Raw genomic sequence first — 14,357 nt, 5'->3', positions numbered from 1 at the left:
CTGCAGGAAATTTCATCAGCTCTTCCTGCTTTGCTTGCTGCTGCTGCCGCCTCAAATTTTGGGAGCCCTGTCACCCCGCCTTTCCCCAGACAGGCCCCCACTGGCGGCAGGATAGGGCTGTGCACTGAGCCCTGTCTTTACACCCCTGTTTGGCTCCTCTGGGGCCAGGCAGCCTCCACTGTCCTTCCCGCCGGCATTACGAGGATCAGCGCCTGCGTTGCACAGGGACGTGCACAGGTGCCTCCTCGGCCCTTCTTGAGGACAGGCTGCGGGGACAGTGGCAGGAGGCTGCTGGCCTTCCCAGAGGCCACCGTCACACCAGGGGCTGGCCTCTCGCAGGTGGCACAGAAGGGGACAGGGAGGTGCCAGGGAAGCCCCCACATCAACTCGTCTAAATTTCAGCCAGCAGTGGCCTTCTTCAGAGCCACACAGCTGGCCCCTCCAGCAGCAGGGGCTGCAGCCTGATGTCACCCCCTCCTGCCCGGCTCCGAGGGACACAGTATCGCTTTCAAAACTGGCAGGAGGCTCCCTGGCAAAGGCAGCAAAGCCAGCCCAGCTGCCCCTGCAGGCAGTGAGACAGGGGAGCTGGGCCAGAGCCAGGGCAGAGCTCCGGGCTGGCCGCCGTGGCCAGAAGCAGGCAGGGAGGTGGTGGCAGCGGCTGCTCCCTCCCAGGAGGGACAGCTTCCCACTTCTTCCCGGCAGCAGCTGCCACCCCCCGGTCCCAGCTGCTCCTGTTGCAAGCGGTAGGGAGCTGCCCAACCCTGTCTCTGCCCCATCAGTGGCTCCGGGCTGGCCCCACAGCCTGGCGTCGGCTGCAGGGAGCAAATTCTTCAGTTTAGGGGAGCTTGGCTCCAGCCAGCGCTAAGGCAAACCTCAAACCACATGCACAGGTTCGGCATGGTTAGAGATGAAAACAAAAGAGAGCTACTGGAGCTGGTTTGGGTGTCATTTGCCTCTGTTAGGGAAACACATCGTTGGTCTGGGAATCTAGCCAGGCCCATGATTTTCCCATCTTGTTTACAACTAGACCGGTTCGGGTTTTATGCCAACTGTGAAGAGCCTCTGTGCCCAGTTGTGCCACTATAGAGAGGAAGCTGCCAATAAGCGAGATCATCATGAATCTCCAAGTGCAAACATCTCCCAGCTCAGAAACAGGAATAGCTCCATTGTTCAAACATGAGTTTTGCTAGAGGAGAGAATGGCAAAAGTGAAGCTCCTGGAAATGCCACAAATAAGACCAAGCTGGCAAACCCTCCCCTTGCACACACACAGGAGCGCTGGGCTCGCATCCCGTATCCCTCCCCAAGGAGCCTACCTTCCCGACAGGGAGCAAGGTGGTAAACAAGGGACCAGTTGCAGTGCGATTCTCACAGAAGCTGAATGGCAGCACTGCCCAGGTGATGCTGGGCACAGGGTTTCCTCATGTGCTTCTACGTTGCTCATTGTTAAAATAGCTGAAGATAATCGGGTATGACACCTCGATGTTGCCATGATCTCGAGGCCAGTATTCCTTCTTCATACAGAGCAATACAGACCTCAGTATTAATACACCACCTCTCCAAGGAGCTGATCTTTTTAGGGAACATGTGCTTCAAAGCATATCAGTGCTCAGCCCTCCTGGAAATCAGCCTGGAGAATTTCAGCTTGGGCACACCAGACAAATATAGAAGCACTGACCAGCAGGAGAGTTTGGTTCAAACAAACTGCTTGATGCCACACAGAAAGCAGGGGAGAAAAAAAAGAAAGGGAAAAAAGAACTCAGTTTTGCAGGGAAGCTTCTAATAGCTTCAACTAAACCAAACTCAGCTCCTCCATCCTAATCATATGCTTCATATATTTCCAGTTCCTTAAAAACTTAGGCAATGGCCTTAGATGTTGCTGCCTTGATTGCAGAGCTTTAATCCATACTCAGGATAAGTTTGCCCTTTGCAATGAATGAAGCAAGTGATTCTCAGGGCAAAGCATGGCCACAACGACATGCAGAAGAGGTACAACACACAATTTTAGCCTGCCCAGACAACTTTGAACTATCACTCTGCTTTCTGAAAACAGAATAAACCCAATTCATACTCAAACATGGAAGCTTCTTTTTGCATAATTCACATGTAATCTGATGCCAATGTTCTCCACACTCCTTGAATTTGCTTTTCATTTAAAAAAAAAAAAAAAATCCATCTTGAAACCTCAAGCTGTCACAGGTCATTTACTGGAGCTGGCTCTCTTACAAGTCACTGCAAAACATGTATCTTGAGTCAAGTGACTGATAAAAAGCAGAGCCATAGATGCTGAGAGTCAGTGTGAGCCAACACCAGAGGAGGGTTATGCATATCTTGCCCAGGCAGCTCACGGATGTTTGCTGACAGCCAAGGAACAGTGATGAAGGAGCAGAAGGCCCCACTCTAGGCACAGGGCTGTTCTGGTCAGCACCAGCCCCACTCCCTCCCCAGCCAAGTCCCACTCCTTCCCACCCCCGACAGCCCCTAAGCCTGCATACCCGGAGGAGATCATCAGTCTGTTACAGGGGTACGGGCTGGGAGGCGTTTCCCTCTACAGCAGGAATTTGAGTCCAGGCCTTCTGAACGTCTCTTCTGAATCTCAGCTCTCCCAAAAATTTGCTCACAACCACCACAGTCTCCAGCACCCACCAATGTCTCCAGCACCCACCCATTCCCCCCCCCCCCCCCCCCCCAGCTCTTGTTCTTTACACCCTTGGTCCCTCCTGTCCATTTTTCTACTTGCAAGCTCTCACACCTCAGTGCTTCACCTTTGGCTTTCCAATACTGTCCATAAATCAGTTTCTCCTCCTCCCACCACACTCCACCCAGTCCGACTCCTTGGCCTGCTTGTTCCTTTCCCTTGTTTACCCGTTAGCCTGGCACCCTGCCTGCAGTGGTAAAAGAAAGCCCTTTTAAACTTTAGAGAAGGAAGGGGCAGTACACATGCAGTCTGCTCTAAAATCTGCAAGATCAGGAACTGGAAAACTGAGCCACTGAAAATTAGTGTCTCTAAACACACAAAAATAGATAATCTTTGAAATTATAGCTAGCCTAGATTCGGATGGAGGCTTGGGGGATGGAGAGAGACCCCTGAAAAAGGCTAGCCAGCCCTAAGACCACCCTGCAGCTTCATGCCCTCACTCCAGAGCGTGGGTTCAGCTAATCTTTCCAAAACAAAAGATGAAACTTAGCAGCAACACCCATTCCACTTTGTCCTCAGGTTACTTTTAAAATATGGCAGCACTCAAAAACAAGCAGACATGGGACAGGAGACATGTTGTCCCAGGCTTTTCATTCTCTGCAAGTTTGGAATAATTATATGTCAGGGAATTCTTATGACAAGCATCTTCATGAAGTGGTGGCACCAGACACACCTAACCACACCTCCTTCCCCCACACCACCATCAGCCCTGTACTAAACTGGCAACTCCGGTGGGCACTGAATAAAGGTCTAGATTATGGAAAAACAAGTTTCCCTCGAGATTAGCACTGTAGCTAAGAGGCAGCACAGTCTATGGACACCCCTGTCTGCTGTGATGTTTAAATGCACTAGACAGTATTCAAATCTTATGGCAAGACCAGGCACGTACTTGATGTGAATTACAGACATCGGGAGGATGCCACATAGCAGAACTAAAGTTTCAGTTGCACAAACTCCCCCACCCACTGGCTTTAGCTCGAGGAGGCACACAGCAAGCATCAGTTCAGCTGTAAACAAGCCTTTAGGCATCAGGTCGGTTTCTGCACCAGAAGTCTTCTACCTACAAAGCACTGCCTGTAAGCACTGGGAAGGAAGAAAGTGAGTGCGACTCTTTCAAGCTTCACACACAGCACAGAAAGATCCAAACTAGACAACAATCCATTTGGTTCTTTTATTAGCAGAAGTTAAGAATACAGCAAGTAATAAGATCCCATCTTATATGGAACCATCACCGAGTCCCCAACCATCAAAACCCCAGAATGTGCTTCATTGCTTCCAACAGTAAGCAATTTTTAAAAAGAAATATACTGAACAAGGCCACTATTTAATGGGGAAGGAAAGAAGCTGTAGGTCCTAACTATTCTATGGCAATAACCTGCACACAGAGCAAGCAAGCCTCTGACTGCTGAGAGTAAGGCATTCAGGTGCCAACCTGGGAAGAGTTCTCAGCAAGAGCTACAGAAAAGTGCACAGCTAGGTTGTTTTCATTGGAACACACAAACTTCTTGAACAGAGAGACTGACTGGGTTAAGAATAGCAGGTGGAGTACTGTGTTTTTGTAATAGTTCTGTGCTGTGTAGGACCAGGTTACAATCACCCTTCAAGGAGTGAACGCAGGATGATCCAGGATAGAGACTGCCACTTCTGCTGGTACTGTTACAGAGGTATCCCAAAGCACCCTACAGACAACTCTGATTCCGATATGTACCACGCTTTCCTCAGACACCAGTATACTTCCTGCCAGGCAAGCTTACATCTTTATCTGGGATGTCAGTGCTATTAGTCCTTACATCCAAGTTAATACTGCTCTTTACTTCATTTTAGTACCACACAGACCTGTGATAAACTTCTTCTGGCCCTACAGGCATCCGGTATAGTGATCCTACTGAGAACACGTCCCTCTAAGCTCGCAGACTCTGCTGCAGCACCTCTTCTGCAGCTGACCTTGCTCTCAGAGGCTTTACAAAGACTCCATTCGAGGGGTGAAGCCTTAATATCCAGTCACCTTTAGGAAGGCATTCTGTTTCTACTTGACTCCATTAGGCAAAGTAACTCCCCAAAACACACTCTGTGATATCCAGGGTATGGGAAGATCTTTGCAATCCACGTTTTTCTCTTCAAGGATAAAAATACAAACTTGCAGGAGTCTTAAAAACAAAAAACCCAACCACACAACAAAAAAACACCCTTTACTTCCCTTGTGAAATACAGCATTTTATGAGCTGTTTAACTCATCTGTGAGAGAGGTAATTGCTCTGAATTTCCAACTAAACACTCCAAGCAATACCTGTGCCATAACAAACAAAACATTCAAGTTTCATCTTACGACTCCAAAGATTCTCCTTCAGTCTGGCTTCTGACTGGGCTCCAAAGATCAAGCTACATCAATTACACAAGGGAAGTGTATATGCCTCCCCTTATATAGGAGGCGTGTCTGCTCCACAGCAATCCAACTGAGCTCTTAGTTTTAGGTTTAAAAAATACCAGCAGTCCCACTGCTAAAAAAGCACAGATGGGAAGCAGACCTAAGGAAAAAAAAAAGTGGAACTGCATTGGGTTGATTGCGGATTTTTCCTCTTAAAAAGAAAAACCTGCAAACTCCCTTGGCATATGGAGCCTGACACATGAGAAGGTAATGTGCTTGAGGTCTGCAGTAACTGTTAACTCCAAGTCCTGGAGCACACAGTTTCCTCCTTCCAGTCCATCTTAACCCCACCTCTGTTTCCTCTCACATGCTCAACTATCTTCTGACAAGTGTATTACCATCATTTATTCAGACAAAACAGAGCAGGCCCACAAATGGTAACCATCTACTCAATGGGGGCCTTTGGGTATAGGCAGGCACTGATGGAGTTGGACTGTTTGCCATTTCACATGCAGTTATCCCATCATGCTCCAACTGATATGATGAGGACCAAAACAACTAACTCTAAGTCCCACTATCCAAAACTATACAGGCCACGCAAGCTCGGAAGGCAGCTGTCCCACACACTTAGGCAGGGCGCAGATGTATCTTTCCAGTTACTTGAGTAAACAAACTTGCTAACACTGTGACCTGGATGACAATATGATTAATCCAGCCTTCACAACCTTTGAGTACATGTACTGAACCTACTCCAAGTGCTGGCCAGGACCCCACATTGCCCAGGGCATACTGGCCACCAGGAAAATCTGCAGGGCCAACACGCTTCACTCCTGGGAATTTTACCTGGTCCTCCTGCAATCATTTATTTTGTGCAAAATTGAAACAGTGTGTGGTACTTGCATGTTGCATTCTTTACAAAAACCCTTTTCCCCCTACCCATTGTTTAAAACATTTATATAAATTTTATTTAAACAGAAAGTTAGAAATCTTATTTACAATTTGTTTTTCTCCCAAAAGAGCATCTAAAATCAACTCCCAAACCCTCCAAGAGGATATAAATTCAACCTTGATTTTTTTTTCTTTTTAAAAAAAAAAAAGGAAATGGCTAAGCTATCCCTCCCCAATTCTACAAATAAATATGGCATTGAACAGAAGCCGATTTAGAAAGGGTCCTCTGTAGCTCAATCTGTAGATCCCAAGAATAAATTAGGGTTTCAGAATTTCCTGGTCTTCAAATTGATTCATTCCATTGCTTGAGGTATAAAATTTATCTCGGTTAGTCAGAATCCCCATGAAGCTCCATGCCCCATCAGCTGAAACGTGGATTCTTCTTAGGTATTCACTTCACTAGCCTGTATGCTTCAACCGCGCTTGCGGTACTGTTTTGGTTAGGATCTTGGGCTGAAGGCTGGTCTTACTGCATCCCATCTTCCTCTGTGCAGCCTCCTCCAACCGTGAAACGGAACTCCTGGAGGTTCGAAACCCCATGGAAGTGCACGAAAGCGCCAGCCACTACAAAGACGTGAAACAGCTGATGGGAATGGAACTGCGGAAAAGAAAACACTCCTGTTCAGCTGCGGTACTTTGGGTTCTAGTGCTACCCTGCCTTCAAAAACGCCACACATTCAGCTGAAGTACACAGTAACACGTAGCAGTACCTCAAACCACAAGCTGCAAAGCTCTCCGGTGTGTATTAAAGGCCATCCCTCTCCTAGCATTAGCAAAATAATCACATTCTCCACACACACACACCCCCTTTCCTTCAGTCATCTTAATCAGATGGTCAATCAACAAATATACTACATAAATGTTATAGTGCATCTTTGTGAAGGGACAAGGATCATTTCAGAGCTTTGGATGAAAGGCTTAAGCAGGACACTTAAAATTAGTTCCTCCACAACACACGCTGGTGGTTTATTGATAAAAAGGGCTCTCATACAGCTAACAGGTGTTAGCTCTGCTCTAGTCACAGGCATAAGGTTTACCAAGTGGATTTTGAACATTATTTTAATTTCTCTGCCACATAGAAACAGAACAGAAAAAAAATGGTATTGTATGAAAAACCTAGAAACAACCAGAGGTTCTGAATGAATGCCCAGGATGCTACTGATTATAGTACAGCAGAATGAAAACATGAGGGAGCTACATGGCAAAGCATGCCCTTGTTTGAGGGAAGCCATACCAATATGGATAATGCTCTTGAAAAATTTCTACAAATATGCATTTGCAGGCTCCATAGGAAGGTGGGAAAAGAGTTGGCGGTACACCAGTGCTTTTGGAGCCTAGCTCGTTATCGTAACAAGGCTCTGTTCAGCCATTTAAGCAAGCCTAGCAAACTGGTGCTGTGCAAAAGCTGCTCAACCCAAGCTTCATTCCCACTTCCAGTCTTCTTTAGGGGCCTTAAACTATCCTAGTGGAAGTACAGTGGACTTCCAAAGGTCCAGCTCCCTCTCATCTCTACTCTTGCTCCACCCGATCTCTTTCTTTACATATTCCCCACATATTTCCTCTCTACAGTCTTCATGGTCCCTTCCCTCATACCAAGTTTGTCCCACCCACCCACTTGCTCACCCCACTTTCCTTTCTTCTGCGCCAGAGATCCCTACAAAGTCTACCTTCTCTAACTAGCGTTTTCACTGGCTGCATAAGATGAGGAGCCAGACATGGTGAAGAGAACACACTAAACATCAGAGAAATAACCACGCACTATTCTGCACAGAAGCAAGGTAAGATGTGTGTTTGCAGGATCCTCAACATACACACACAAAAAGGTTTGCAAAGTTGCTTACCCAGCTATTAAAGCTATCTAGTACATGTGCTGGGGTGAATTTGCACACCAGCAGTTACCTCAGACTAGCTAGTTTGTGACAACTCAGCAAGAGAGGCACCAGGTAGCTGTGCTCAAAGATCCCACAGTTGTTTGCCCCCTTAAGACCTACGCTTCTGGTGCAGCAGTTTAATACTTGCAATAAGAAAACATTGACACAACATCCTCCAGCCTCAAGGGGAACCAGTTTTCACGTTGGTCTCCTCATCCAGTCATTCTGTAGACTCACCCAGATGTCACACTTGCCAGGGAAGAATCTCTCCGGGATGCGGGCAGCATATAGTGCAGCACCAGTGATGTACAGGCATGCCATGAGTGCCAGCCAGCCTATCTGCCCCATTGTGGCTGCTTTCAGGAGCCCCTCAGAGATGACAAAGTGCAGGGTGGGAATAACCCCACTAAGACCCAGACCTAGAAATACTCCTGGGAGGTAAAGAAAATGTGGGAGAGTCAGGTTTGAACACAGTGGCGGTAAAGGGAGACAATGAAAACACAAAAGCTATGGAAGGAAAACTCTGTATTGCCAAAGCAGCAGAAAGGTGACAACTCTTGAAGCTGGAGGTCCCCATAAGAGATTTATTGGAAAGGAAGTTAAAGAATGCACAGACTTCGTTCATATACCAGAAGCTACTTAGTTATATGTTCCAGCCGATACTGAAATACTTCATTTACTGATTGCATCTGCCAGCTTTAACGTATGTTAAGCCAGTTACACATCTCGGACTGTAGAGGGCACTGAGACTACATGAACTGTGTCTCACTTTACCATCATCTCTCAAGAGCAAGACAACAAGGAGAGACAACAAAGAGATTATTTATCATATACTGTACAAGTAGGCCTAGGAAACAGGAAAGTAGCATCTGCGGCTCATCTGATCTGCCATATACAAGAACATGGTTTATTCATTTAGATTTTAGCAGCAAGTACAGAAATCTTGTAAAAAAAAAAAAGTGTGCGTGGGGGGAATAATCATGTCCCATCCACAGATTTTAAGTTTGAAAGGCTCAGTTCTCTGAAGGTACACCCATAGCTTGTCCAGGAAATCTAGATTTACTGCAGACAGCATGTGCAGGTTAAGTAACAAGAAATATTACTATTCAACCCAGCTGCATGCACATTCCATGGCTGCCCCCTAAAGCTTTCTCTTTCTTCCTACCTCAGAATGTGAAACCAAATCTGGTTTTGTTCTTTTGATCATGTGAAGAGAAAAGCTAGACTTTTTGTCTTAAATATGTATTTTATCTAGACAAATCATTCAGATTAATTCAATCATTCAATGATTTGCTAGTGTCTAAGCCTAGTATTACAAAACCAAGACAAACAGTAGAAGTACACATACACACACCAAGCAGTCAGTCATTTCTTGAGAGGGCAAAGTTGCTAGCTATAGCTAGAAATGCTTTGCACTACCTTTCCTACTGCATGTGTTACTGTCCATTTCAGGAATGCACTTCCAGGACTTGCACTAGTCCTTATCTGTGCATTCAGCTGGCTATAATAAATGCTGAAAGAAAACCCATCAAGCTCCCAATCCAAGAATATTAGCTCTCTATAAAATTAAGCTGTCTGAAGTCTTCCCAAGAGGCAAGTAGGAAGGAGGAAAAGCAGCCAGGAAGCAAAACAGTTAACTTAAGGTCTTACCTGCCCTTACACCCCGGTATTCAGGGGTTGCAAACATGTCCCATTGTGAGACAATTATGGCTGCGATGCCCAGGACACAAATCACAATCAAGTAGATGAAGCAAGGCTGAGGGTTGCAATAAAAGGAGTAGTACAACCAAGGTACAAAGCTGCCCATTATGAGAAGTGCAATGCCAGAATAATCCAGCCTAGAAGGAAACAAAAATCAGTTTGATAAGAAATGCAAACCTTTGGAAGTCCTCATACCAACACTCTCCTTTAGCAGACCAACTGTCTACGTCCCACTGCAAAATGAAGTCATCCTTACTATTGCAACTTACTTCCTGATGGCAACTCTTCCACCAATGCCCTCCTACAGTAATGGATTACCTTGATAGACAGCTGCTAAGGCCATTTTCGGACAGTCATCAGGAATGCATACAGCAACCTTTAGACCAAAAGTTTTCTGAAGAAAACTCAGATTTAAGCTTCAGATGAGGAAAAAAGCAGCACAAGAGTCCTCTGAACACAAAAAAAGGGCACACAGTATGTTGTGAGAGCACAAGCGCTTTAGTATCTGACAAGCATGAGTCAGTTAGACATCAGCTTAAGTGACCACTGGGGAATAATGGCACAATTTTTCAACCACACTGTTTTTCTACACACCAGTGAAAAAAAGGAATTCCTACAGCCATTGCTTTTTACCACACCCTGGCAAAATTCTCCTAACAAAAGAAGATGGAGTTAATTTTTCAGTAGGGGATTTTAATTGCCAGGTTACTTTAGAGGTGGTCTTGCAGATTACACAATCCTAGGCTGAGTAATCTTAAGAAATAGGAGATATTTAGCAGCCAGCCAAAAAAGAACGTGTAGTAAAGCCAGAAGACCAAGACATCATGATACACATTGTGGAGCTGTCTTACGTAAGTTTAAGATTCAAAGTTATTCAGAACAGTTGAACAAGAAGTGACAGTTGCATTAAAAATTCAAAGTCATGCAACTAAGCTCTAGGTATATTACTTACAGCAGCAAGATGCATGCACATGCCTGCCAAATAGCTGAAAATGCAGGGAGTTTTAAGACTAAAACGACAGCACAAAAACTCATGCTGAAACAAACAATAATTAGAAGAAGCTGCATCGAATCTCTGCTCAACTCTGTTCCAAAGTACATGCGGTCATGCAATGAACCACCCCTACACTGGGGCTCCAGGCATAAATCCCTACCCTGTTTTCCCACCTGTTTCCTATTTGGCCTATCCTGTCCTCTAGGCACTTACTTGGAGAAGAGCCGGGAAACGCCTTCTGAGTGGCAATAAACTGTGTGGAAGAGCCATGAGAAGGAGAGGCAGAGTATGGCTCCTAAGAAGAACAATCCAACAACCACTTTCTCCTGCACAGGTGCTACAAAGGACATGTTTGGCCGGAACATGTAGAAGATTCCCAGACAAAGGAAGAACACGCATCCTGAAAAACAGTAAGGCAGAAAGGTGTCAAGTTCATGCACATCAAAAGCTTTTCTCTCTAAAAGCGTGACATTAATTACAGGAGCTCTAAACATAGGAGCTGCATGACACAGACACACACATGCAGAATAAAGTACTGCCCTACTTCAGTTATGTGTTCCAACCACATTTGTCTCACACTGATGCAACACAGACTTGCATGGACTGTGTATTTTTACTTGTTTTGCAAGATGCCTGACAGCTAGTTGAACATTCTAGAACAATAAAAAAAAATATGTTGCAAAATGTAAAGAGGAGGGCATAGTTCAAAGAAACCCTTTCCCTTCAAGACTCCTTGCAAGCTGAGAACCACTCGTACAAGCGTGTTCCTGTGGCAAGAAATGCAATCTCAATTAACACCTACACACTTAGTTAAAAAAAAAGAATATCTACCAGTAATTTACTAATGATTAGGAAATTTTTTTATTCATTCATTTGTGCTGAATGCCATAATAAGGAAGTCCCATCCAAACCTGGTGGGTAGAATTAAAAGAGGGATACCAACCTGTTAATTTAACAGGTTACTAGTGGAATGATAACGCTGACCACCCCGCACCCCTTTCTATCTTGCTCTCAAAGAAAGACAGCAATGAAGCCAATTCATGTTAGAGCAAGCTAAAAATACCTAGAAGATGTGTCCAGATGTTACCAGTCTCTGTATGTATTCTGAAGATACTCTTGAAACAAGCCCGGAAGGAAGGCATGGGTGGTCTGTGTCCATGCAACAGGTAGTCGTTGTCCTTTAGCCAGTCAGGCAGAACGTCATGGGGAATGACTCTCCATCGGCCCTCCCATACCTAGAAGTTAGAAGATTTTAGTTAAATGCAGGGACTTGAGTTCCACTGATGTGTGGCAAAAGTCTGAAAACCCATATTAGTAAAGTCTTTTAAGAGTTAATCTATGAGTACGGTAAACAGAAAAGGGTTGATGTGACACTTCTGGGGAAAAGGCTTTACATTTGAAATATAATGTTTAAGTTACTGTACCGTATTCAAAACGGTATCATTATGAAGTTGAGCTGCACCACCAGAGAAAGAAATACTTCAACATTTCATTGAACAGGAAAGCTATTAGGCTTTTTTACAGCTAATGAAGGGAAAGCATTTAATTTGTTTCCATGTTCTGTTATTTTCACAGATCATCCTTTCCATTTAACTGAAGAAGCCTACACCTAGTTCTCTCCAAGAAATAAATACATAAAAGCCTGTTCTTCCAAGCACAAGCCAATCTGACTACATATCTACTAGCATTTGGGGCAGTCTAGCAAAAAAGCTACCCATCAGCACTAATATGGGCCAGAAAGCATGAAGTGGGTAGAGTCCAGTGAGAAGTGTCCAATCCCTTATCCAGGTTGGAAGAAAATGTTTCCACACTCCCAAAATAAATGGTGACAGATCAGTTAAGGCAACAAATCCATGACTCTCAATTCCATCAGATTTCTTCTTTAAAGGGGGAGAGAGCATACGTGCACACATCTATTCTTGCAGCTGGTTCCAAACGAAAAAAAGTGTGCACAGGTGTTCTTAGCACTGCTTCAGTAACATAAGATACATGCGGTCTTCAGTCTGGCATCAGAGGCAGCACTGCTAAGCAGAGGGGTATCAGGGAATTGCTTTATGTACCGGGGTTGTTTCTGCAGTGTTCCTTGGATTTGTCGTCTGGCTAGTAATACAGGAGCAAGCCTGAAGAATCCTGAAACACTAAGTTTAAAAAGCTACATTCTTATTTCAGTTTCAACAACAAGAGCCCAGAGTTTTAAAATCAATTCACACTCCTTCATGAAAGCAAACCAAAACTAATCAGAACAACCAACCCAGTCAAAGACTGGGTCCTTAAATACATTAAATAAGAAAATAACTGGTTTACTTCATGAACCAAAAATTTGAATTGAGGTAGAAACAGCAGGAGGGAATTAATTTTACACAGTCCAACCTACAGAACATCTAAAAAGGGGAAAAGATGCGTAATAAAAATAAAAAAAGCTCAAAAAAAACCCCAAACAACAAAACAATCCACACACAAAAGAGCACCAACTAACAAGTGTCCTCTGTAAAAAAATCAAAGAATAGTTCATAAAACCAGCAGGAACAAGTGTATAAAGGGGCAGTACTCCTTTCACCAAGAAAGGAGGGCCAGAGACTGCTACAGCCCCATGGCTCTAAAAAGTAGCAAAAATTGAGACAAGGTCAGCAATTACAAAATCTACAATGGATTTGCTTAGATATAGTTTTAATATAGCCTTGTTTTCTTTTCAAGTAAGGGACAAAGCTTATTCTACAATGGATGCAAATGGTGCTGGAAAAGCAAAATATTTGCAAATCTGAAGATACGTGGAAAAAAAAATGACCCTCTAAATGAAAGTGCCTTGAACCAGAAGGCTTTTATTCTGATTTGCACTCACAGGTGTTTCTCAAGAGAGACTCCTCAATTGCATGATCAGCTTTAGAGTCTCATTTGTAACCCCTATTGTTCCATGCTTTACCACTTATTCATTTATGACAGACCGAGATCCTGAGAAGCTGCAGTGTTACTAGTTATTACAAGAGATGCTCATTCAGGGATGGTGTGTACCTGCTCTCCCTCACATTAGTAGCTCAGTTGCTGCAAGTATAGTCTGTTACCCACTGAAGCTTCCTAAAAAAGGAAGCTACTTCAGCAGTTTCCACATGTTCTTACCTTACACACAAATTCTTCCATTCTCTCCATGGCATGGTGGGCTTGTAGAAGAGGTGACATACCCATAAACCCTTCGTCTTCTTGAGGTGACTCATCATTGTGTTTATAATCCTCAGAACACTGCTGGGGAAAAAAAAAAAACAACACAGAGAAAATGCTTTGTAGAAAGATGAACAGAGAAAAGTGACGTTTTCCATACAAAACTATGATTTGAGGTCTTGACAAATAAAGAAGTGTTCTTTCCTTGCACAGCACTGAGGAAGGAATTAAAGAGAACTAGGAAAAAAATTATTACATTCTTAGATATCTGAGAACAACTCAGATGTCTAATCCATTATCCATTTTGCACATGTTTTCACCAGGTCTGGAAGAAAACAGTGTTCTTCTTCAAGTTATGCTTCATTAAAGCCCAGATATGGAGTCTGAGCCTTGCAGCCTATCCACCTCTAGGGAAGGATTACTTTCTATTTTATGTTTCAATGTCACTATGCCTGCCTTAATGCTTTTATAACATACCTGGCATTTTAGGATAATAAAAGGCAAGTCAAGGAGAGGAATCCATTTATCTTGTTGTAAGTGCCTCACCTCAATTTTTAGTTCAAATCTGAAGATCTATTCTGCTTAACTGACACTTCTGTTCAGCTCATAATCCAGTAATGGACATCTA

The 14,357-nt window shown here is 44.2% G+C and overlaps 1 protein-coding gene across 4 annotated transcripts in view; it reads right to left on the bottom strand.

Annotated features, from left to right (window-relative positions):
• Window positions 1-3,854: 3,854 nt before the first annotated feature.
• ADIPOR2 (adiponectin receptor 2) overlaps window positions 3,855-14,357 on the bottom strand; it is a 46,955-nt gene continuing 36,452 nt past the window's right edge. For 2 of the 4 annotated variants that reach the window (XM_074871674.1, XM_074871675.1), the window contains exons 3-8: window positions 13,691-13,813; window positions 11,640-11,811; window positions 10,790-10,976; window positions 9,532-9,719; window positions 8,119-8,312; window positions 3,855-6,608 (exon numbers count right to left, since the gene is read on the bottom strand). In XM_074871674.1, coding sequence (XP_074727775.1) covers window positions 6,477-6,608; window positions 8,119-8,312; window positions 9,532-9,719; window positions 10,790-10,976; window positions 11,640-11,811; window positions 13,691-13,813 — 996 coding nt within the window. In that variant the 3' untranslated portion in view covers window positions 3,855-6,476. The remainder of the gene's footprint in view (window positions 6,609-8,118; window positions 8,313-9,531; window positions 9,720-10,789; window positions 10,977-11,639; window positions 11,812-13,690; window positions 13,814-14,357) is intronic. The other 2 variants (XM_074871677.1, XM_074871678.1) reach the window with 2 other exon arrangements.

Source organism: Strix uralensis, chromosome 5 (assembly GCF_047716275.1).
Source record: "Strix uralensis isolate ZFMK-TIS-50842 chromosome 5, bStrUra1, whole genome shotgun sequence".
Lineage (NCBI taxonomy): Eukaryota > Metazoa > Chordata > Aves > Strigiformes > Strigidae > Strix > Strix uralensis.
This window is presented reverse-complemented; position numbering and strand designations above follow the sequence as displayed.